At 42.5% G+C, this 24,164-nt stretch overlaps 1 protein-coding gene across 4 annotated transcripts in view; it reads right to left on the bottom strand.

Moving 5' to 3' along the window:
• ZNF423 (zinc finger protein 423) overlaps window positions 1–24,164 on the bottom strand; it is a 427,104-nt gene that overhangs the window by 129,033 nt on the left and 273,907 nt on the right. For all 4 annotated transcript variants that reach the window (XM_020985128.2, XM_078150083.1, XM_020985129.2 and 1 more), the window contains one exon: window positions 23,997–24,081. In XM_020985128.2, coding sequence (XP_020840787.1) covers window positions 23,997–24,081 — 85 coding nt within the window. The remainder of the gene's footprint in view (window positions 1–23,996; window positions 24,082–24,164) is intronic.

The raw sequence follows: 24,164 nt of genomic DNA, 5'->3' as shown, positions 1-24,164 counted from the left end.
GGCGCATGACCCAATGCTGGTAACTAGAGTACAGGCAAAATACAAGTTTAAGATCCCCCTGTTGACTAAATGACAGTGCCGGGGGGAAAGGTGCCACAGAAGTGTGAGGCATTAATGGGGTGCAAGCTGGGCCAAAACCAGAAAGCTGGAATAACTGAATCTTCTTCCACAGAACTGATTTGGCTTTAAGTCATCAGGAAACTCTTTGCTTCTCTTACACTTACTGGATACCAGCCAAGCACTTCATTCGCAAAGGGACTCTCCTAAAAATGGGCATAGCAGAATACCAGGCACTTCCCCTGCCTTCCAGGATAGCCAATAGGTTAAGTGATAGAAGTAAGTCACAGCGAATTAGGCAGGTAGTATTCATTAGCTCCTACTGCTCAGTGTGCTAAGCAAGGATTAAACTGGCCATTAAGTGTTATCATTAGAGAAATGGTCTTAAATGTCACTGAAAGCCTCAACTTCTCTTCCTTTTCTGGGTGTGATGTAAGGCCCCCTCTCTTCTAATCCATCAGCATTCCCGTTTCCCTAACCTCATTTTCTGACAGACTTCAATCATTTGGTTTTGTTCTCTCCCTCATTCTTTGTGTTCAAGACTAGGCTCACACAGAGTAAGTCAGACCACATTTGTAATATCATTTTCAGTTCTGGGGATATTTCTCCTGGGGACCTCCCCATCTTAAATGAAATTACAAGTCCAGTTTAAAAAAAAGTAAACCAGGAAAGGCCTTGCTTAGGAGGTGACACCCAATATAATCTTGAAGAAAGTAGGAGATTCCAAGAGATAGTTGTGAGGAGGGAGGGTCTTCTAGGCACAAGGGATCATCTAAGAAAGGCATAAAAGCAGGAGATGGAAAACCATGGATAGGAAGCAGGAAATAATCCAGACAATATGGCTTGTGTCTAGACAAGGATGAACAGGACGGTGAAAGGGTAGAGATTAAGTCTTATGAGGACTGGCTTAAGAAAGTGGGGGTGATTATCCAGGAGGGAGAAGGCTTAAGAAGGACATAATTCCCAGCCTCAAGTAGGTAAAGGACAATCACGCAAAAAGGATATAGGTTCCAGGTGGGGCAGAATGAGGGCTAATGAGAGAAAGTGACAAATAGAGAAGTTCAAGCCAAAAATGAGGAAGCATCTGTGGACAATTACAGCTATATAATACTGGAAAAGGCTGCTTCAAAATGTAGTGAGGTCCCCTTCACCAGAAAGATTCAACCTGGGGCTAAATCTGTCAAGGATCCTATAGAGCGGATGGATACTACATCAGGTAGAAGGCTATAGTACTAAGAACCTATAAGCCCAAGTCCTTTTCCTATAGTCAATGAGAAGAGTAGGCCACTTTAAAGTCCACTTTAAATTCATTCATTCAGCAAGAAACAAACACCTACAAAGTAGCAACCACTGTATAGATGTGCATGCACATGCATGCACACACTCATATTAGGTACTAAAGATATAAAGACCAAAAGGAAAACAGTTCCTGCCCTCAAGAAGCTTACATTCTATCTGGAAGAAAGAATATGTACACAAGTAAAAACAAATTATTTACCGAGTAAATATTTACAAAATATGTATATACCTTGGCTTGGGTGAGTGGCTGGGGCAAGAGTGAAAGTGACAGTCAGGAAGACCTGCATTCAGGCCCTACCTCTGACACACACTGGGCAAGTCATTGAATCTCTCAGTGCTCCAGGCAACTGAGACTGTAAGTTGCACAGAAGAAAGTGATTTGCTTTTTTACTACAGGATGTTTCTCTCAGGGAGCTCCCCGTGCTAATGAAATTACAAGTCCAGTTTAAAAATAAAATATAAATCAGGAAAAGTCTTGCTTAGGAGATGGCATTTGAGTTAAGCCTTGAAGGAAGCAAGAGATTCCAAAAGATGGAAGCGAGGAGGGCGGGCCTTCCAGGAATGAGGGACCATCTATTCAAAGGCACAAGAGGAAGCAGCAGGTAATACAGTTTTACCGAGTTACTGAGTGTATGAAGGGGAGTAAGGTACAATAAACCTAAAAAGACAGGCCCCTCTCCCACAAAGCATTCTCCACCTATTCCTTCCCACATTCTCCCTCATCTGGCCAAACATAGTAATAAGGTTCTCTGATGTGGAATATACTATTGCTACATAAATTTTTTTGGTATGTGTCTTATCCCTTTAGGTAGATTATTAGTTACTTGAAGTAAGAAGCCTGACCATATTCTTCTTCTGTATTTCTTACAGCACCAAACACTGAGCTAGGCACAAAGAAAAAAGGTGAATGAATGCTTCTTGAATTAAACCAAGGCAGGAAGTGCATGGGGGGAAAACAAGAGGGCAGCTGAGGCAAAGAATATCCCCAGGCCAGCTGATGTCAGGCCATTTCTGGGCATCCTGTGGTCAAAACTAGTGCCTTGGCTTCCCTGTATGATCAGAACAAAATTCAAGGATGGTTCCTGTACCATAAGATTGAAAGTTCCTGAGCTTTCCCCTAAATACAACAGAGCAGGAAAAATTTAGTGGTGGACTTAAGAAAGAGGGATTGATGCTCAGTGGGAAAATATATTGGTCCGGTAAATAAATGAGGAATGTAAGAATGTAGATCCTGAGAAAAAGAGAGTGATAAGTTCTGAAAATAGGAAGGTAAAAGAGGATAGAAACTGTGACTCACTGAATAGGGGAGACAGAAGGAAGGCCCAAAAGGGCTTCTAGAAGGCCTGTATGATGATCCTTACCCAAAGCCCAAACAGAAGCAAACCACTGGGCGAGAACAAGTGAAGAAAACAGAAGAGCCCCGATGCAGGTTCAAACTGCAGGGGCTTTCTGACTGATATCCTTCTTCCCAGACATAAATTTCTAATATGAATAGGAGAAGCCATGAAGGAATAGCTACTTCCAATTCAAAACCAGGTCAGACAGAACCATATCTAGATTCCAGTAGGGGTTAACTTTTCTCTTGGGGGAAGCCTAAGTAAAATTCTCTAAACTGAACAGCATAGACAAGTGGGAACCAAGCCTCATTCCCTTGATAGCCCCATGGCTGCCAAAATTACTGACAAAATGACCTACAAAGAGAGTTTCTATTTCGTGAGAAGTCAACTCAAACCCCAAAGGTTAACAAGGAAGGAATTGTCAGCAGTTCAATTTGCACCATGGAGAGGAAGCCTTCCCATTTTCTTCCCAGTGCCTGGGGCCCCCTCATCCTCAGCAAGATATTTCCCTGAAACTCTTCCAAGGAGGGAAAGAAAGGTCAAGAGCCATCCCAGAAGAGAACGGTGAGGCTCAGGTCAAACCAGGAGGCCTCTGACCCATGGAGAAGGGTATGGACGACAGAGTGAGCACATCATGATCACCCTGTGGCCACCTTGGCAGATGGGCCCTGAGAAAAGGCAGGGGTTCCAAAAAGGTCCAAATTGCTGCCAGATTTTTGCACATTGGAAATCATTAGGCCCTTTGACAGAGCCTGGGCAAGGTGAAGAACAGAGAGGGAGGGAGGGAGAGAGAGAGAGAGAGAGAGAGAGAGAGAGAGAGAGAGAGAGAGAGAGAGAGAGAGAGAGAGAGAGAGAGAGAGAGAGGAGGGAGGGAGGAGGGAGGAGGGAGGAGGAGGAGGAGGAGAGGGAGGGAAGGAAGGAAGGAGGAGGAAGGAAGGGAGGAAGGAAGGAAGGAAGGAAGGGAAGGAAGGAAGGAAGGAAGGAAGGAAGGAGAGAGAGGATGGGAAAGAAAAAGAAAAACAGAAAGAAAAAGGAAGGAAGGAAGGAAGGAAGGAAGGAAGGAAGGAAGGAAGGAAGGTAGAGGGAGAGAGGATGGGAAAGAGAAAGAAAAAGAGACAGAAAGAAAGAAAAAAAAAAGAGGAAGGAAGGAAGGAAGGAAGGAAGAAGGAAGGAAGAAGGAAGGAAGGAAGGAAGGAAGGAAGGAAGAGAGGAGGATGGAAAGAGAGAAAGAAAAGAAAGAAAGGAAGAAAAAGAAAAAGAAGGAAGGAAAGGAAAAAAAGGAAAAAGAAAAAGAAAAGAAAAAAGAAGAAAAGAAAGAAAAGAAAGAAAAGAAAAAGGAAGAGAAAAAAGAAAGAAGAGAAGAAAAGAAGAAGAAAAAGAAAAAAGAAAGAAAGAAAGAAAGAGAAAAAAAAGAAAGAAAGAAAGAAGAAAGAAAAGAAAGAAAGAAAGAAAGAAAGAAAGAAAGAAAGAAAGAAAGAAAGAAAGAAAGAAAGAAAGAAAGAAAGAAAGAAAGGAAGGAAGAAAAAAATTTTTTACCCAAATGGAAGTGAAGAAGCCTAAAGAAGGTAGCATAATTCTCCAGATAAATGTCTTCATTGGTATCTCTGAGGCTCAGATTTCCTTAGAGTAGAAGAGTCTATGAGTAATATGAAAGGCAGTATGGAGGCTACAGGTCAGGAGGCCTGGGTCCTAATCCCAACCTTTCCACTAGTTTATTTCTGCCAAGTCATTTCCCCTCTACTGGCCTCACTTTCTTCATCTCTCAAATGAAGACAGCGAACAAGGCTCCCTTCACTACTCCATAGCTCCAAACCCATTCTCTGTAGAAGGTGTTTCCTGGCCCTACCAGCTACAAAGGCCTTCCATATACTCTGTCTATATTTTGTGTGTACACACACATACCTATACACATGTGTGTATGTGTGTATGTATGTAGTTGTCTTCATTAGAATGTAAACTTCTTGGGAACAAAAATTGTTTTTTTCTTCCTTTTCTTTGTATCCCTAAGTGACATACAGTAAACCTAATAAGTACACATGCATTGATAGACTAATTTCTTTTTTTATGTAAGTATTTTTTCCAATTGCATGTAAAGACATTTTTAACATTCATTTTTATAAGATTTTGAGTTCCAAATTTTTCTCCCACCCTCCCTTCTCTCCCCACTCCCCAAGACTGCAAGAAATCTGATATAGGTTATACATGTGCAATCATGTTAAACATATTTTCACATCAGTCAGGTTGTGAAAGAAGAAAAAGAATAAAAGGAAAAAACCACACACAAAAAAAACCAAAGCAAGTGAAAATAGTATGCCATGATCTGCATTCAGACTCCATCAGTTGTTTCTCTGGATGTGGATAGCATTTTCCACGAGTCTTTTAGAATTGTCTTGGATCATTGCATTGCTAAGAAGAGCTAAATCTACCATCACTGATCATCACACAGTGTTGCTATTACTGTGTAAAATGTTCTCCTGGTTCTGCTCACTTCACTTAGCATCAGTTTATATAAGTCTTTCCATGTTTTTTCAGAAATCTCCTGCTCATCATTTCTTATAGCACAACAGTATTCCAACACAATCATATACCACAACTTGTTCAGCTATTCTCCTAGATTGACTAATTTCTTAAGATCCCTTCCAGCTCTGACATTCTATGATTGGGGGGGGGGGGGGGAGGAACAGAAGAAGCTTTGTTGTGAATCCCCAAATAAAAACTGGCTGGTAGAGAAGCTATGGAGGAGTAGAAAGACCACTAAATTTGGATTTCAAATCCCATCTCCCCTGTTTACTACCTATTTGACCATAGACAAGTCACTGCTCCCCTCTCTGGGTACCAGTTCCCCATTGTAAAAACAAGGGTATTCAATGAAATGATTTCAATTTTCCTTCCCGTCAGTAAGTCCTAAGATCCTGGAAGTAAGGAGGGAGGGAAGGCAATCAGGAAACAACAAAGTAGGTAGGAAGGAAGGAAAGCAGGCAGTATAATATGAACATATGACATAAGGAGATGATGGTACTTCTTGCCATGAGACAATGAGGCAAAGATATGGAGGGAAGCTGAGAGCTCCTTCAGTGGAGCCCTCTCAGTTTCCCTGCTGGGGGATTCCTTATTCCCCCAAGGAAAAAGGCCCGGATGTCTCTCTAAGTTCAGTGCCTAATGGCTGCCCAAAAGGGAATTTTTAAAAAATTAAATTAAACTTGTATCTAAACACCCATATTAGAGAGAGTGTGTGAGACAGAGGTGAGAGCCTCTAGGGCAGATTCCTCACTTGTTAATAAATTACTGTCCCCCAAAAGTACAATTATTCTCAAGGCCAGCACTGTCGCTGACGTGAGGACTTCACCAAGTGCCCCCAGAACCACAGCTGGTATCAAACAGAGAAGGAGGGTTGACTGACAAGTGTCTCTTTTCATCACACTGGTTAACAGATGCCACCAGGCTGTGAATTGATTGAGACACGTGCTAATGACAAACTTTTGAAAACGTATTGCACATTTTAAAAAAAAAACAAAACCCACGCAGAAGGGATTACCTAAAAGGTGTTTTATCAACTTCTCCCTGGTAATGAATAAATATGAAAAATACCAGTAAAATGTTTCACCGGGTGTCATCACAACTGTCTATGAAAAGGGGTTGAGAGGGCTAAAAGGGATCTTAACCGTTAGAAAACAAGGCAAGCAATGCAGAGCCGTGATCACAGCTGATTATGTATGAAGCCCACAAACCAGAGTTGTTGTCATAGCAGCTATAAAAATGTCAGGGAAAACTGAACAACTATTATCCAAAGTAGTAAACAAAATGAAAAATGCAAAAGAAAAACATGAATGAGGATCCTATGGGAAAGGCTATGTATTTCCTGGTCAGAACTCAGAATGCAAGCAAGATGAAATACTCTTTTGCAACAACAAAATGCATCGGTAAAGCGTGTTAACTACACCAAAATAAAAAGTCTGGAGTATGGTCTTACTGCAGTCACAGACAAGAGCCAGAGAGTCCAAAGCATGGGGAACTGAATGAAATAACAACTGAGCTAAAAGACACTAGGCTGTTGTTATAAGTACCTTGTACATCATAGATAGCCCAGTCTTTGATGAGAAGAGAAGCAAAGAGGAAGGAAGAAAGGGGAGGAAAGAGAAAGGGAGAAAAGGAGGGAGGAAGTAATGAATGAAGGCACCCATGAAAGAAGGGAAAGAGAAGGAAAAGGAAGATAGGGAATAGAGGCAGCAAAACAGAGAACAATGGTGGTAGAGCTGGAGAAAGACAGACAGACAGGAAGGAGGGAGGCAGGCAGGCAGATCTGAATGTATGAACTACAGGGAAATGTTGATGATCACTACCACAGGATGCCAAATTGCTGGGGCACAGAAAGTGGAAAAACTTGAAAGCTCTCTGCAAAGCAGTGTACCTGACATTCCAAAGACAGGTCTTCCCAAGACTCTAAGGAGAGAATCAAGGATTCTATAAAAACTACACCACATGTGCCAAACCCACAGCAAAACAACACTGCCAACTTCTGTAAGGAGAAAAGACTGCCAAAAAGAAATAAAGTCAAAAAGATGAATTTTGTAGGGGTACAAAGCAGGATTAAACACAAACACAATTAATTCATAATGTCGCTGTTAAAGTTTTGAAAAAGTTTGATATTCTGATAAAAATTACTGGAAAAACGAATTTAGACGGGACACAAGGAGGGAGTTTAAGTGCTAAGATGGGGCAGCAGTTTAAAATATTTTCCAAAAAATAAAAAAGCTACTTGTTAAAAGTGCTTCATGAAAAGCTCACTCAAGGAAGTTTCTTATAGGTTTGGATGCCACATATGGACCTAGGAGGTTTACCAATCCTCCCTCTAGTCTGATGGATAAAGGTAGGACCGCAAGAGAAAACTGAGAGAAATGAGATTACCCATGCTAAGTATCAGTATTTTGGAAGATAAGTAAAACAAAAATTCAGTATTTTATGAATTCAAGGTAATGGTCATGAAAGCAGGAATCTGGTTTTCAAAATCAGTCTTAACACCATGAGAGATCACTTTCAATGAAAGTCAAGACAGAAATGAATATCTGGGGAAGGGTTAGCAAACCAAAGGAAAGCCACAAATAATTATAACAACAAAGCAAAAAAGGATAGCAGAAACCCAACTACTACATGAGTGTGAAGTGCCAATGTTTCCATCAGGCATTAAAAGAACAACTCTGTAAAATATGTTTTCAAAAGTGAAAGGGCTGGGTGCTGGAGGGTTGGGTTGGGTTTGTTGGTGGTGGTTTTGTTTTATTATTTTTTTCTTTTAGTAATTGAAAAGTAAATATATTTCAGCTTCTTAATGGGTCCATAATTAATTCACACATTCAACTGTTAAGTCCAGAAATATGTTCGTGTTGACAATTTGCATTTGATGTTTCAAAAACAATCTGTCACGCTTTCATTTGCTTTAACAACACAGAAATGTTTCTGCTTTCCAATACTGGCCTGACTGCCATGAGCGTGTGGTCGGTGGCTCATCACTGTCATTAGCTCGGGTCTGTAAGAGTAATGTGCAGGAGGGTCAAGGGTGGCACCATACTCACACAGATGAAGCAGGTCTGCCAAGACAGGGCAAAAACCATTTTGGAGGCTAGCTGGGATATAAAAGCTATAAAAGGAGGTAGAGTGGTAACTTAATAATTATGACAGCTAGCATTTACATAGCACTTTATAGTTTGCAAAGAGCTTAACATGTATTATCTCATTTGATTTTCACAACAAATCTCTGAGTTAAGGGCTAATATTTTCCATTTAACAAATGAAGAAACTGAGGCTGTGAGATTTTAAGTAATTCATTTAGGGTCACAAAGTTAGGAAGTGTCTGAGGCAGGATTTGAACTCGGGTACTCCAGGTTCCATGCCTAGACTCTATGACTCCACACTGCCTGAAACAGGGAAGATATTCCTTATTTCCCTGAGGCGTTGAGATCAAGGAATGATGGCAGAGAAAATGCTAGCCATGAGGGTCACTAAGGGGAGAGGAGGGCTGATGTTCTGGGGCAATTACACAATGCTACCATGCACAGTCACGATTTGGTGAGATTTAGTCAATGAGACAGATGGCCAAACACACATATACAAAACCCACACCACCTTTCACTAGCTGACAACAACAAGAATACCTATAGACATTTAACAAGGACACAAAATGCGTTGGTGAGCACAGCTCTCCAGGCCACCCAGCTCCCCAGAGGGATGAACCCAGATTGATAACAACAGCAGCCCCCACAGGAGTGAGGAGTGTGTCAGGTCAGAAGAGCCATATTCATTTCTCAATGGCAGACCTACCTGGGCTTCATCATATCACCACAGGCAGGCCTAAGGGCATGTGGACAATCAGAAAAGCCAGTAGGATTCTATCACCTAATTTAGAACTTAAGCAGTCTGTAAGTCCCTAAAAAACACCACCCTATTACGGTGCTACCTTTATCCTCATTCCAGGTTTCTATGTTATATAACCATGACTAGGGGCAATTGATTCACTTGAATTTTTTTCTGTACCATGTGGCTCAGTCACTCCTTAGGGCCTAAGCCCTGGAGTTAACACTAGTGGCATCCACTTCAGGTGTGAACACCCCAGCTGGCTTCTCTCTTGTCCCCTAAGGGAATCCCAGCAAACTTCAGAGGCGAGGCTGGGGAAGCAAGCAATTGATGTAGATCTGATTTAATTCAATTAACTTCAGGAAATATTTACAAAGTACCTACTAGGTACAAGGTACGGGTGAGGTGCTAGGGGTACAAAGGTAAAAATAATCTCTGCCCTAAAGAATTTATAGCTTATAAACACAAAATAACTTGAGGACAGAGTGCTAACAACCCCCATAGAATGAAGAAAGGCTTGAAGCTGAAGGTGGAACCTGACTGGAGCCTTGAAAAACGATAAGAAAAAAATAAAATAAAATAAAGTAAAGTAAAATAAAATAAAATAAAAAAGAAAGAAAGACGAGAAGAGGATGAGACGAAGAGGAAGTGTATTACGGGGGGCAGAGGAAAGGAGGTAAGAGATGGGATGCTATGCTCAAGAAACAACAAAGCAGAACAGTTTGGTGAAAACAGCCAGTGCAGAAAGGAGAGTCATTATGCAGGGTTTTAGCTGCCAAGCCATGGAATCTGGATTTTATCCTACTGACAAAACTGGAGCTTCCTGAGCAAGACAGTGACATTATGAGACCTATGCTTTAGGAAGGGAAAGGGAGGGGAGTAAGTATTTACACAGCACCTACTATGTGCCAGGAAACATGCTAAGAGCTCTTAACAAATATTATTTCACTTGGTCCATGTAACAACCGTGAGAGGTTGGTGCTATTACCCCAATTTTATAGTTGAGGAAACTGAGGCAAACTGAGGTCAGAAAGCCACTATGTGTATGAAGCGGGATTTGAACTCAGGTTTCTTTAACTACAGGCCCAGAACTCTATCCAACATTCCACCTAGCTGCCTCATCATTAATTTTTCTAATTTGGAGGAAGATTATTTTGGTATCAGTGTGAGAATACAGTTATCCCTTCCACATTGCAACTTTCCCCAATGCAGTTTCAATATATCATGGGTTGGCATAAGAAATGAAATGTGAATTTGGGAGGAGTTTTGTGGAATCCGTTGTGGTTTGTCCTTCATTCTTGGAGAAGACCACAACATCAGGAAGATGATGCCACGACTTGCAAGTGAATTGGTTTTAAGTGAGAGAGGGCCGTACTTTTTTCACTAGAGCCATCTGGATCCAGTGGCCAGTTATAGATCAGGACAACTGGACATGGCCCAGCTGCAGAATTCATACACAACACACAAAGACCAGCAGACAACACAGAAAAAGTTTAGAAACTCAAAAATGCATAAAATGTGTATAGTTTTATATACTATCAACGTATTTTATCTTTTAATACCATAATAAATTCAAACTTCTTCTGTGGTATAAAGAGAGGGTCAAAAATTTTTATGCAGATTTTCCAGATCGCAGGGGTGCTGAGCTCCTAACCCCCGAGATGTGGAAGGGATAACTGTAATCTGGAGAATGGACAGATTAAAAGTAGGTAGAATAATGAAACAAGAAGCTATTGGAAGGTCAGAGGAGATGAGGGCCAGCACCAGTCAATCAATTGATAAATATTTATTAAGCGCCTACTATGTGTCAGGTACTGTGCTAAGTGCTACGGGTACTAAAAAAAAAAAGGCAAAAATCTCTGATCAATGCAGTGATCCACAATAATTTCAAAACACTCAAGGTGAAAAATGAGGGACTCAAATGCAGATTGAAGGGTGTTCTTTTCCCTTTTTATTTTTATCACCTTTTTGTCCCCACAACATGATTAATGTGGAAATAAGTTTTGTATGACTTTAACGAGTATCATATTTCCTAACTTCTTAATGAGTACAGAAGGGGGTAGTAGAGAGAGGGAGAATTTGGAGCAGAACACTAAAAATAAATTAATGGATAGATGAATGAATAAACAAGAAAAAAAAAGAGGCAAAAGACTGTCTCTGGCCTCAAGGAGCTTACAATCTAACGACTCAACAAGACAGGGAACTTCTCCAGAAAGGCTTGAAAGACCCTAACTGCAAACCCTAATTACTGGGTGAGGACTGTTGCTGTAGAGCATAGTTAGGACATAAGAAAGGGGACATGCAGATGACTATCTGGAGCTGAAGGGAGACTTAAAACTATCTATTCCAATGCTTTTATGTTACAGGTGAGGAGACTGGGGCTTAGAAGAAATAATGCTTATTTGTGGCAGAGCCCAGTTCTCCTTAGTCTTGGTCTAACTCTCTTTTCACATCAGGCAGCATGACATGTAATCACAGGCTGAAATTATAACCCTGATACTTGCTTTCTTTGTGTCTTAGGCGAGGTACAGTTCTTTTCACAGCCTCAGTTTCCTCATCTATCCAACTCTACTTCAAAGTCTTTACACCCACTGGTTTTATTTTACAAATGAGGAAACTGAGGCCTATAGAAGGGGAAAAAATGCTAATTAACGGTAAAGTTCAATTCTCCCAACTCCTTTTCCAATATTACTTCAATAAAATGTGAAGCCATGTGGAAAGCACACTGATTTTGGAGGCAAAGGATCTGCGTTCACTTTCTTCATCAATAAGATATAAAGGCTGGAGTAGATGGCCTCTCAGGTTTCTCCCACCTCTCAACTGATGATATTACAATTCGATGACATTATATCTGATTGGAGCTGAATGGCAGAGGAGATAATTAAGTGTCTTAAGACACTTATGCTAAGGATACCAGAGAACGGGGCACAGATAGAGGTCCAAGGAGGAAAACATACGTTAGGTATCTCCACGAATCTGCATAATACGCTCCAGTATTTCCTAGGTTTCTACTTGTGCTAAATGCTGGTAGCACATTTCTGTCAAAAACAGATCTTGTTCCACTGTCCAAGGGTTGAAGGGTCTGTCTGGCATCACCTGTGCGTTACTTTGTCTCCTTCCCATCACAGAATCCCTAATTTGACCCTAAGACATGGGTCAAAGGCTGCCTCCTACACACATCCTATCCTGATACCCCAAATGACTAGTGTCCCAACCCCCAAAGTTCCTTGGAACTGATTTTGTTTACATTTTGTATTTATTTCTCTGAGCACACCTTGTTCAGCTTGTCTCTCCCCCTCCCTGAATAACAACAATCTCTGACTCAAGAACTAGTGATCTTTCATTATACCACAATCTTGCTGAACCATTTTTCTTTCTTTTATTATTTTCTCCAGGAGGGGTAGGATGGATTTATTGGGAAATTTAGATGATATAGAAACAAAAGGAATAAAACATTTTTTTTAAACCTGTCAAACAGGAAAAAGCCTTCACCCTTTTCTCTTCTCTCCACTATTATCTGAGGGTCCCTTGGGATCTAAATAAACCAGTCTTTATCATAATTGTAGCACCTTTCAAAATCCAAAAGAGATAGAAATTCAGCTACCACTTTCTTCATGCAGGACTCAGCTTCTCCAATTAACATTGTTCCCTCCTTCTTCTGACATCCTATAATGCTTTCTCCATAGCGATAGCCAGCATGGAATAGTGAAAGGTGTATTGGATTTGATGTCAAGAAGACTTGGTTCAAAAATTACAGCTACACCACTGATCCAGTCATGCCCCAAAGTCACCAGAGTATGCATACCCTTTGACTCAGCAATACTATTACCAAGCATATGTCCTGCCCCTAAAGGGGTCAACAGTCAGAGAGGGAAAGGACTCATGTGTACAAAAATATTTATAGCAGCACTATTTCAAGCAGCAAAGAACCAGAAAATAAAGAGAAGGCAATCAACTGAGGAATGTCTGAACAACTGTGGTACATGAATGGGATACTGTACTATAAGAAATAATTCAAGAAACGCAGGAAGACTTGAATGAACTGATACACAGGAAAATGGGCAGAATTGGGAAAACAATTTACACAATGGCTACAATAATAATAAAGGAAAACAACTGTAAAAGATTGCATAACTCTGATCAATGTATTCACCAACCATGACCTTTGAAGGCTGATAATGACACATTAGCAGAGGTGATGGACTAGACCAGGAGGGGAAACCTTCAGCCTCAAGGCCACATGTGGTCCTCTAAGTCCTCAAGTGCAACCCTCTGACTGAATCCAAACTTCACAGAACAAATTCCCTTAATAAAATGATTTGTTCTGTAAAACTTGGACTCGGTCAACAGGCTCCACCCAAGGACCTAGATGGCCAGATATGGCCTCAAGGCCGAAGGTTCCCCACCCTTGGTACAGGCTCAGAATGAGACATACATTTTTAAACATGGCCAGTGTGTCCATTTATCTTTCTTTACTATACTCAAGTTAGGGTGTCTGTGGAGAAGGCAGAGGTCCACTTAGTGAGCAGGAACAAAAATTTGAAGAAAAGAATTTTTAAAATATGGTTATGAAAACAAAAAGCTCAGAAGGAGACAAAAACAGCAATTCTATTACTACCGTATTAAGTTTAACATATACTTTTTGGTGTCTTTTTTTAAAGTTTTATTCATGTGTAAATGTGTACATATATAAATATATGTATACATATATAAAAATGTATACTTTTTAAAAGTAAAAAACCGTAACAGAGGTTCCTGGTTCACTTAGCACATAGTAGGTGCTTAATAAATGTTGACTGATTATCTACAATGCTCTTTTTAGTTTTCTTTGTATGCTGAAATGTCCATGTTTGCTAAAGATCACTAAGTTCACAAAACAATTTAAATTTAAAACTTTTTTTAAATGTTAAACTTTTAAAATTAAAAAAAAATTAACTGCCTCTTGACATTTACTAGTAGTATGACTATGTGCAAGTGACTTAACCTCTGTGGACCTCAATTCCCTCATCTGAAAAATGGAGATAACAGTAGTACCTACCTCTCAGAGCTATTTTAGAATCAAAGAAAAAAATACACGTAAAGCATTCTGCAAACATGAGCTATTACTATTACTGATCATTGTGACTCCTAACTGCTGTGCCTTGTGTTGGTATTTAACTTCTGTCTGTATGTCCTGTCTCCCAGTAGGTCTCCATGATGAATGGGCTCTTATAGTGCTACACACACACACACACACACACACACACACACACACACACACACACACACACACACACACACACACACCACCCTAGTGCAATGCCTTGTACACAAAGAACTTCAATTTGACTCAACTGAAGAAGCCTGTATTGGATTTTCACTATATGCAAGGCAGGATACAAATACCAAACCAAAACTGTGCTTAGACCATTTAAACAAATAAACAATAAAATTTGAAGAGGGTTAGAGTAGTAACAACTAAGGAAATGATGAAAGGCTTCCTGCAAGAGGTGAGCATCTGAGCTGAGCTTTGAGGGAAGGGTGCAGCAAATAGATGTTAGCTGAATAAATGACTAAACAAAAGGCTGAATTTGTCTAAGCCCAACACTGCTCCGTGTTTCTCCTAGCCCTCACTCAGTTGGGCACTCCTCTGCTCCATGTCTGCATGGAAGAGACCACAGACTTACACTGAGCACCCAAAAAAAATATACCACCCAAGATATGAAAAGTTTGCAAACTGAGAGAGGAGGAAAAAAACTGAGAGGACCCATTTGCAATATTTCGTGTGAGAATAAGTAATTTTGAAGTTTTGTAGTCAATTATAACAGAAAACAGACAAATCATAAAACATACACCTAATTGTGAGTGTGCTTGTATACTCACACCACACACACACACACACACACACACACACACACACACACCCCAGAACTGAATAAAAGAATCTTAGTTAGAAATCCAGAACAGGATTTCACTGCCCCCCACTGACACTTTAGGATAGGTAACCCAGCACTTGGTTCAACTTCATTTGAAAGCATGCATGTTCCTCTCTTTGTTGAAGCCACAAGGCTAAATGAGATGACCCCTTTCTAGCATCAGCACCCTAGGATTCACTCATATCACTGTACTCTAGTTACACTGAGGCAAGAATAAAGAAAAACATAACATTCCAACTTCTCCCCAAAAGCCAACCTATCTGTGTTTCCAAAAATGGAAAATCCACAGGAGCCATGCAGAGACTGTATAGGAAGAAGAAAAGGCAAAACCTGAGTCTGAATCCCAGCTCTGCCGCTAACTTCCTAAGCAACCAGGTCACTTAACTTCTCTGAGCCTCAGTTTCCTCATCTTTAGAAATAATGAGGGAGTTGGACTAGATGACCTCTAAGGGCCCTTCCAGCTTTAAATCTATCATCCCATGATTCTAAGTTTATGGGCTACAGGAAACCCCATTTTCAAAATTTTGGCTTACCCCACCCACCCTCATAACTTTTAAAAACATAATCACATTAGTTCTGATTCCATCCTTCAAGATGACAGTTCCCTTAATTTTCCTTTAAACAAGGACTTTCAGGATTCTCCAGACATAAAGCTGCTTGATCACTAGCTCTCCTCAAAGAAGACCATCACTGGTTGAGTAGAGGGGAAACTGAGGCCATTTGCCACAAGCTTTCCATCTGTATTTTCAATGGGAGGAACACACGCCTAGGGAACTCTGATTTTCCTGAGCTGGCTAAGCTGGGGTGGGGGGGAGTGCGGGGAGAAGAAGCTGGATTATAGACCCTCTGTACATGCTTGTTATTCCGACAGAACAGTTCCTGGACTTGAAACATGATCTCCAGGGGGAGAGAGAGACATTTTTATCACATATTAAGGTTGGACAGATGTTTTGTGTCTTGTGTTACCTGAATCAAAAGCACCATTAAAGCACATAACACTACATTGTTCAGCAACAGATGTTCCTCTAAGAAAGTAAACAAAAATCTCTCTCTCTCTCTCTCTCTCTCTCTCTCTCACACACACACACACACACACACACACACACACACACACACACACATACTTCGGTAGATCCCTGTTGTTGGTGCATTGGGGCTGGACCTTAGCTCATAATCCAAACTTTCAGACTCTCTCAAGAAGGCCAGCGGATCAGACCCCTCCAAAACTGCCTTCAGCCTAACCCTAAACTTGGGTCTGAGATGAGGCAATGGTGGGGAGGGCTGATCCCAGATCTGCAAAGCTCTTTGCAAAATCTCCAGGGAAGCGCTCCTTGGAACAGTTGGAAGGCAATAGAGTTCTCTCCTTCCCCTCTCCCTCACACAGAGTTTGGGAGTGTAGGGCCAGCTGTGACACAGATACACCCACCCACACAAACACATACACACACACACACACACACACACACACACATCACATACCTACTGAGGTCAAGAAATAACCAAGGAAAAGACCATTATGCCCCATGGGCAGCCAAGAAGAAAGACAAATAGTACACACGAGAACATGGCTTTGGTGCCAAGGGGTAGAAGGGAAAGAGAATGGTCTATTCCCATTTGCCTTCTCCACACTGTTCAAAGACCCCTTGAGTCAGGGCAACTAGGTGGCACACTGGCCCTGAAGTCAGGAAGATCAGAGTTCAAACCCAACCTCAGACATTTACTAGCTATGTGACCTGAGTAAGTCACTTAACCCCAATTACCTCCCCCCACCAAAAAAAAAAAAAACGTTCAACTGCCCCTCTCCCATTGCCTCCACTGCCCCTGATTTCAAATATCAGTCCCCAATGAACAACTGAGCAAACAGACATGGAAAGAAACAGCCAACAAGATGAAGAAAATAACTTTTTTTGAATGACTAATGTCCCACCGGGACACTCCTGGCTCTCCACTGCCTGTGGCCATCAGCCAGATATTCCCAGAATCTCTTTCCAAGGACATCAGGGGCAAACGTCCCTGACAAAGTTCCCCAAGGACTTTCCCAGCCCAAGCCCCTCCCTCTCCACTTCCCCTAGGGGACTGGGAAGCCTCCACAGCTAAAACTCTAGTCCTGTCCCTTCCAAGAGAAGGGCCTAGAAGGCTGATTCACCTCTAGAGGTCTGAACCCAAGGCCACTGTGAGCTTAGTTATTTCAAGGACAAGTTCTCAGGCCACTAAACAGAGCCCAGCCCTTCCCAACAGACACCTAGGAGAAAAGCACGTCCAAGAAACAATCTGGGATTGACCCTCTCCCCACATAGCTTCACTGTACTCCACCACTCCCACTACAAACCTATCAGAGGGTCCAGCTTTTATGTTCTATCCATTCCAGCACTTGCAGCTGGGCTTGTAACATGCTGGTGGGGATAGACAATTGCATTTCTTGATATAGGATCTGAACACAGGTGCTCTTAGACACATACATGTACACATGTTATCACAAAACATTGGTCACCCCATCATTCTGTATGTTCTGAGACATGGGAGGGGGCAGAGAGAAAGGGGGATACAAGCAATAACAATATTTCAAGGAAGCCTGCAGAGATTGGGGAGGGCAGCCATCTCCTGGCCAGACCCAGGCTTCTCTCAGACCGCCAGGCGTCCAGGGGCACAGCGAGAGCTTTGTGCGGCTCTCAGCGGCTAACCGGGCTGGCTCGCCTCCCGTGGAGCCATTTTCTGAGTGGGGGGCCCATCCTTTTAGGCATCTCATGGAGCCTGCACATCAGAGGCAGTGGGAGGTAGAGAAGGGGGAGGCCTTCACCAGAGCCAGGGCATCCCCACAGGGGGGCAGGCAGAACAGAGACAGCCGAACTGCTCCAAGTTTTTGATATGCCTGTTGGTGGGGAGGGGCCTGGGCTTCCCCCCAGTCTAAAAAACATTTCAAAGGGTAGGGGGAGGCTGAGAAAGGGGAAAGCCCCATTCTCTGCAGAGGGAAATATTTCAAAGGCGACCCCAGCTGCTGAAAAGGTTTCAAAAGACCCTTCCCTTTCTATCAGCTCCAAATCACTCCCACCAACCCTCCCCCCCCCACCTCCCAAGCAACAGCAGGGAAGACTGGGAAAGGGAGGGGAAAAAAATGTTTCCAAGGAGACATGTCCCTGAGTCATCATAACTCGTGGGGTCTCAGAGGCTGCAAACCCATGCAGAGGCTCTGATATAAAAATGAAACGTTTATGCTTCTCCTGGGGGAATTATCTAGCAGCCTGGATCCTCAAGGGAGGATGGCTGTAGACCCTAAGTGCCCCCTGTGTTTGTGCAGAGCCTGCCAAGGGCCAGACTATGGCCACGCAGGCCCTTGTGAACAGCTCATGGGAGCCACTCTCCTAAGTCCCCTGGCTTATATTGAGGAAGTTTTATCCCAGTGAGTTTGAGGCTGGCCTTCCCAACCTTGGGGGTGGGGGTGGGAATGCAGCTGGGGAGAAGAGACTTGGCCCGCCACTTATATGGGGGAAATGGCCCATGGGGAATCCAGAGCCTTGGGGATGGGGGGAGGAGAATGTTTAGCTGCAAAGGAAAGAGGTGGAAACCATTACTCAGTCCCAGAGTTCCCACCCAGGAATCCCTTCCCTCTGCTTCACATCTTCCTTTATTCCGTCCTCTTCATCTGTACCTCCCAATTCCCTAATCTCCCCCGCTCTACCACCACCTCCAACCAACACTGACATCAGATTAGGCCTGAGCAGAGAGCAGACGCTACTGATGTTCCATACTGAATGAAACACTAAACTCTCTCAACTCCCCTTCAATGTCTCCCAAATACACTCCCTCCCTTCCAGTCAGACTGTGCCACATCAGTTCAGGCCTTTACTATCTCATGCCTGGACTATGACAAGAGCTTCCTAACTAGTCTTATTACGTCCGGTCCCTCTGCGCTCTATTCCCTATCTAGTGCTGACTACCAGGGTAATTCAACAAACATTTATTAAACTATGATGAGCAAGGCACTGGATAATAAGAACTCATATTTCTATAGAGCCTCAATAGTTACAAAGTGCTTTCCACACAAGAAACGTGTAGAATGATAGCACACGGTTTATCATCTCCATATTTGCTTCTTTTTGATGAAGATATTGAGGGTCAGTGGTTAAACAACTCACTGAAAATCGACACAGTAAGTGAAGTGTGAAAGCTGAGATTTGAACCCAATTATCCTAAGCCTAGTGCTTTTTCCACTGAAACGTGGCTCCTTGCTATTCTCCTCTTGCATAGCTCTAAGAATGCTTAGAATCCTTTAAAAAAAAACTTTCAAGAGCTCCCTAGCCTGTCAAATAAAATACAAACTACTCAGCTTGGCATTTAAGGTCCTCCTCAATCTGGCTCCAACCTTGCTTTCCAGACTTAGCTCCTCCAATTCCACTCTACGAACCCTTAGCTCCTGCCACCCTGGTCTCCGTGTTATCCCCTGAGCTCACCATGTTCATTCCTACCTCCATGCTTTTGCTCATGCCACTCTCCCCACTCTGGGAATGTCCTCCCTCTCCTCTCCACCTACTCGAATCAAATGTTACCCACCCATCAAGGGTAAACTCCAAACTTATTCCTCCGTGAAGATTTCTGAGAAGACTACGGGCTCACAAAAATCTTCTCTGAACTGCTTGCTACACTACCAATTATCTGTACTGCTCCTTTGGCACGTGTCACATGCTGCTCTGAATTGTAATTATTTGTGCACATGAATCTTCTCCAACTAGCCTACACATTCCATGAGGGCAAGGACCATGTATGCTGTTTGCATCTTCACATCCTTTAGCTGAAAAATGGGAATAACAGTGTCATAATACATGCACTGCCTACTTCACAGGGATGTCAAAAAGAAGGTTCTTTGTAAACCTCAAAGCACTAAAGAGATAGGGGCTCACTGGTTTTTCACATACTAAAGGCACAATAAATCTCGTGAGTCAAGGCACTAAGTGGTGGAATAGAGGAAGTCACACGTAGGGGAGGGGCAGAATCACAAATTAAGCATGTGTGATGCCCTCACCACTGATGATGTCAAAAGACTGACAAGCACAGGGATCCCAAAGTCTACCCTGCCATGAGCCTACCTCCCTATTGCCTGCCACCCTAGGAGCCCCAAGCTGCAGTCAGGACTTCCATGATAACCTGCCTAGAACTCTGAGGTCCTGACCAGCATTTCTCCCTGTTTCCATGCTTTCTGCATTCCAGGCTTAAGTAGACTCACTCCAGCACAACAGTGGACTTTTCCCCACAACTGCTACTCCTCACCCAGATGGTAAAAATAACAATAATAATAATAATAAAAATAATAATAATAATAATAATAATAATAATAATATCTCATATTCATATAGTACTTTTAAGATTTGCAAAATGCTTCACTTCCATTATGTCACTCGATCTTCATAAAAACCCTATGTGGATGTCATTATTATTATTCCATCTTATATATGAGGAGACTGAGGCCAGGAGAGGTTAAGTGACTTGGCATAGGTCACTTAACTAGTAAGGATCTGAGGCCGGGTCTTGGGAAACGAAGTGCTTCCAGCCCCCAGTTCTCAGCCATCATCCATAGAAGCATCCCCGGCCAAATTACAGCCTGGGAATTGCTCCTGCAGGGGCTACAGCTGCAGCTAACCAAGGCACAGAAAAGAAAGGTCTTGCCACCAACATCTCTGGCACTGCCAAACAGCTTACCACCAGAAAGCAGTATCATTTTATCATCTGTAATGATACTAAAGATAAGGCAGTAATCTGCTTTGCCACTGTACCCTAAGGACTGGGACACTTGTCCATCTAACTTGCAGTTACACCTTCTATTACATATTGTCTCCCCCAGTAGGAGGTGAGCTCCTTGATGGCAGGGACTGCCTTGCTTTTCTATTTGAATCTCCAGCACTCAGAGGAGGTGCTTTATACACAGTAAGTGCTTAATAAATGCTTTATTCATTCACATACACACACACACACCCCTAAAATTATCTGAGACAGCAAAGATGCAATGGTAAAAAGCACTGAATTGGGAATAAAAGGATCTGGGTTTGAATCCCAGATCTGTCGCTTCCCATATCACTGTCACCAATGTTGATATCAACTCATCATCATCGTCACTAGCCCTTATATAGTAGTTAAAGGTTTGTGTCTCAGGGGAATAGTTCAGTGGCTAGAGCACTGGGCCTGGAGTCCGGAGGACCTGAGTTCAAGTCTGGTCTCAGACCAGACACTTGACACTCACCATCTGGGTGACCCTGGGCAAGTCACTTAACCCCAATTGCCTCAAAGGGGAAAAAAAAGTATGCAAAGCATTTCACAAATATTATTTTATTTTGTCCTCGCAACAACCCTAAGAGGCAAGTGCTATTAGAATCTGCATTTGTCAAATGAGGAAATTAAGGCAGAAAGAGGTTAAATGACTTGCCCGAGGTTACACAGCTCGTAAGTGTCTGAGACGGCATTTGAACCTAGATATTCCTGACTCTACGTCTAGAGCTCTAACTATTGCACCATCAACTACCTACTGTGACCTTGGGCAATCAATCAGTAAGCAATTATAAAGCCAGTACTATGTGCTAAACATTGAACAAAAGATAAAACAAGTCAAAAAGTCAAAGACCCTGCCCACAATGAGTTTGCATTCATTTGAAGAAACAACATGTACACATTTAAACATGTTACATACACAAACTGACTTGGGAGTTTCTTTGCAAGATGCAAATCACTACTCATTCCTGCCTACCTAATCTGTGCACCTCTTGTCCAAGTCTTCCCAAGAGGTCATCAAAGAGGGCCCTCCCAATACATCCTGGGAACATTCCTTATTATCTCCTCATACAATGAGTACCAATGCCTAGCCACCTGTCCTCCTTCCCTACCATGGGACTAGGCCATCTTCTCATACAGAACAAATACAATTCCTTTTATTTCCCTGTGTCTTAATTTCCTCATCTGCAAATGGAAGAGGACTGACTTATAATACACCTTCAAGTTTGAAAATCTAATGATTCTATACAGCAGGGCTAAGCCAAGTGGCTAGGAGAGGTAATACTATGGAGAAAAAAGAATAAAGACTGGAGGGGAGAATGTAAGGAGATCTGGGTGTTCTCCTAGCTCTGTCCTAAACCAGGTGTGTGACCTTGGGCAGTTCACCTCCATTCAATTCACTAGATTATTTACAAGCACCTACAGGTAAGGCCCTACGTCCTAGGACACAAAACAAGACATGACTCAGGGCCACACAGGGAACTTCCAGTCTAAGGAGGGAAAGGACCTATTTACAAGTACCTACCAACAGAGGCAAAGAAGGGATGTTCAGGCAAAATGACAAGAGAAACCTGAAGAGGCAGCGATCACTTGGGTCAGACCATTGGTCATTTTACCATAAATTTCCAGTTGTCATGAGGTCCTCTGTGAGTTCTGACATTCTATGGTCCTAGATCTACCTCTACAAGTCCACCTTTCATTAGGCAGGTCTTGGACACTTTCCCCGTTGACCAAGCAACATGCCTCCCAAATAGATCATTAACAATGAGACAACATCCCGGTCCCTCCATTTTGCCATACCCCTGAACAGTACAGGAAGCATAGAGAACAAGTGACTGTAGGCCACCCAGGATTCAAGATAAGAGGAATTTAATCTTAAATCCAGATTGTGTTTGGAGACTGCATTTTCCTTTTTTTTTTTTTTTGGTCCCAATCACTTCTTTTCCCACAGCTCAAGCTAAAAGGAAATATCCCTCCCTTTGCCCAAGGAGCCTCAACTCTTCCAGGTTTAGTAACAAAAGAGAGGGGAGAGAAGAATGAAAAAAAACAAAACTTTGAAATCACCATGGTCCAATTAGCAAGGCTCTCACCCTTCATGCTTACAAACAAGAGATTACATTAACACCTGCTACAAAAGCAAACATTTTTAGATATCTTCATCTTCACCTCCTTGACACTCCCTTGAAAGCCCTCTGAGCAGTCTGGTGACTGACAGTGTATATATTCTTTTTCATTATGCAGCCGGTGCTTAAAAAAAAAAACCCAAAGAAGAAAAAGTCACAATCTCCACGAGCAGCTCTGAGCCTTATTGCCTGGTCTGGCCCCTGACTGGGCTTGCTCCCTCCCACCCCTCCACTCATCCCCACTCCTCTCAGATATTCATGTGCTTTTCCTACCACAAGAAGCTCAACAGCGCAAGTAGGCAGAGAGAGACTCCAGGGGTGGTGGCCGAGCAATTTCCAGGAGACTAGTTCTATTTTATGGGTGATAAAGACTGCCCAGTAACAGGATGGGGAGCAGGAAGGTTGGCCTGAGCCTTGAAGACTCTGCAGCCTCCATAGGCCCAGAGTGCCAGGTTATCAGGTACTCCCTTTGTGGTATGCTCATCCAAATAAATGGACCTCCTGGGCCATCTCATACATTTATAACCTCTGTGCCGAGAGGAAAAACACTCCTTTTGCACTGACCAGAAAGGGGACTCTGTGGCTGCAGCGTGGATACAACCCTTTAGACTACAATAACACTTTATTACAGAGCTTGTTACCCTCGTGCTGAGCTGGGAAGCCATGAGGACTTTCTCTTTAAAAGCTCCCCATCTAGGAAAGCTGAACTTTCAAAAGTCCAGGACGTTTGAAAAGAGAAAGTACTGAAATAACTTTGTAAGCATTCTGTTTTGACAATGTGCCTGAGGAATTCGCCACATTTAGCTGGGAAATGCAAGCAGTTAAATCTATTCAATGTCATGACATACAAAATTGGAGAGTAATTGCCCCTAAGTGGTTGACAACTGAAAAGTACTTTTTATAGGGAGAGAGGGAAATTTCTGCTAGAAAATGGAAGATATTGTCAAAAGTTAGATTGCCACATAAATGGCATGAGACGGCTCAGACGGAAAGAGAGAGAGCTCCAGCATGGATACTTCCCCTCCCCCTTTCCCCACTTCCCCACCATTACGTATCTCAGAAACAGGCGCAACAATGACACCAGTCAGTAGACTGAAAGTGACTCCCGAATGGTTCAGATACCAAGGAAGCAGGTGTCAAGAAAGTGGGCTAAAACACGTTCTTACCAATCATATGGTTGGCGACGTGGATTTGAATTTCTCTTTCGTTTTCAAAGGTCATCTGGCACTTGATGCACTGATATGTCTTTTTCTGTTTAAAAAACAAGAGAAAGAGAAATTAGAGCTTGGCCATACCTGCAGGAATATGCAAAGTTAATGTCCAACAAATCTCAA

The sequence above is a fragment of the Phascolarctos cinereus genome, unplaced genomic scaffold (assembly GCF_003287225.1).
Source record: "Phascolarctos cinereus isolate Bilbo 61053 unplaced genomic scaffold, phaCin_HiC Scaffold_2;HRSCAF=192, whole genome shotgun sequence".
NCBI classification, from domain to species: domain Eukaryota; kingdom Metazoa; phylum Chordata; class Mammalia; order Diprotodontia; family Phascolarctidae; genus Phascolarctos; species Phascolarctos cinereus.
This window is presented reverse-complemented; position numbering and strand designations above follow the sequence as displayed.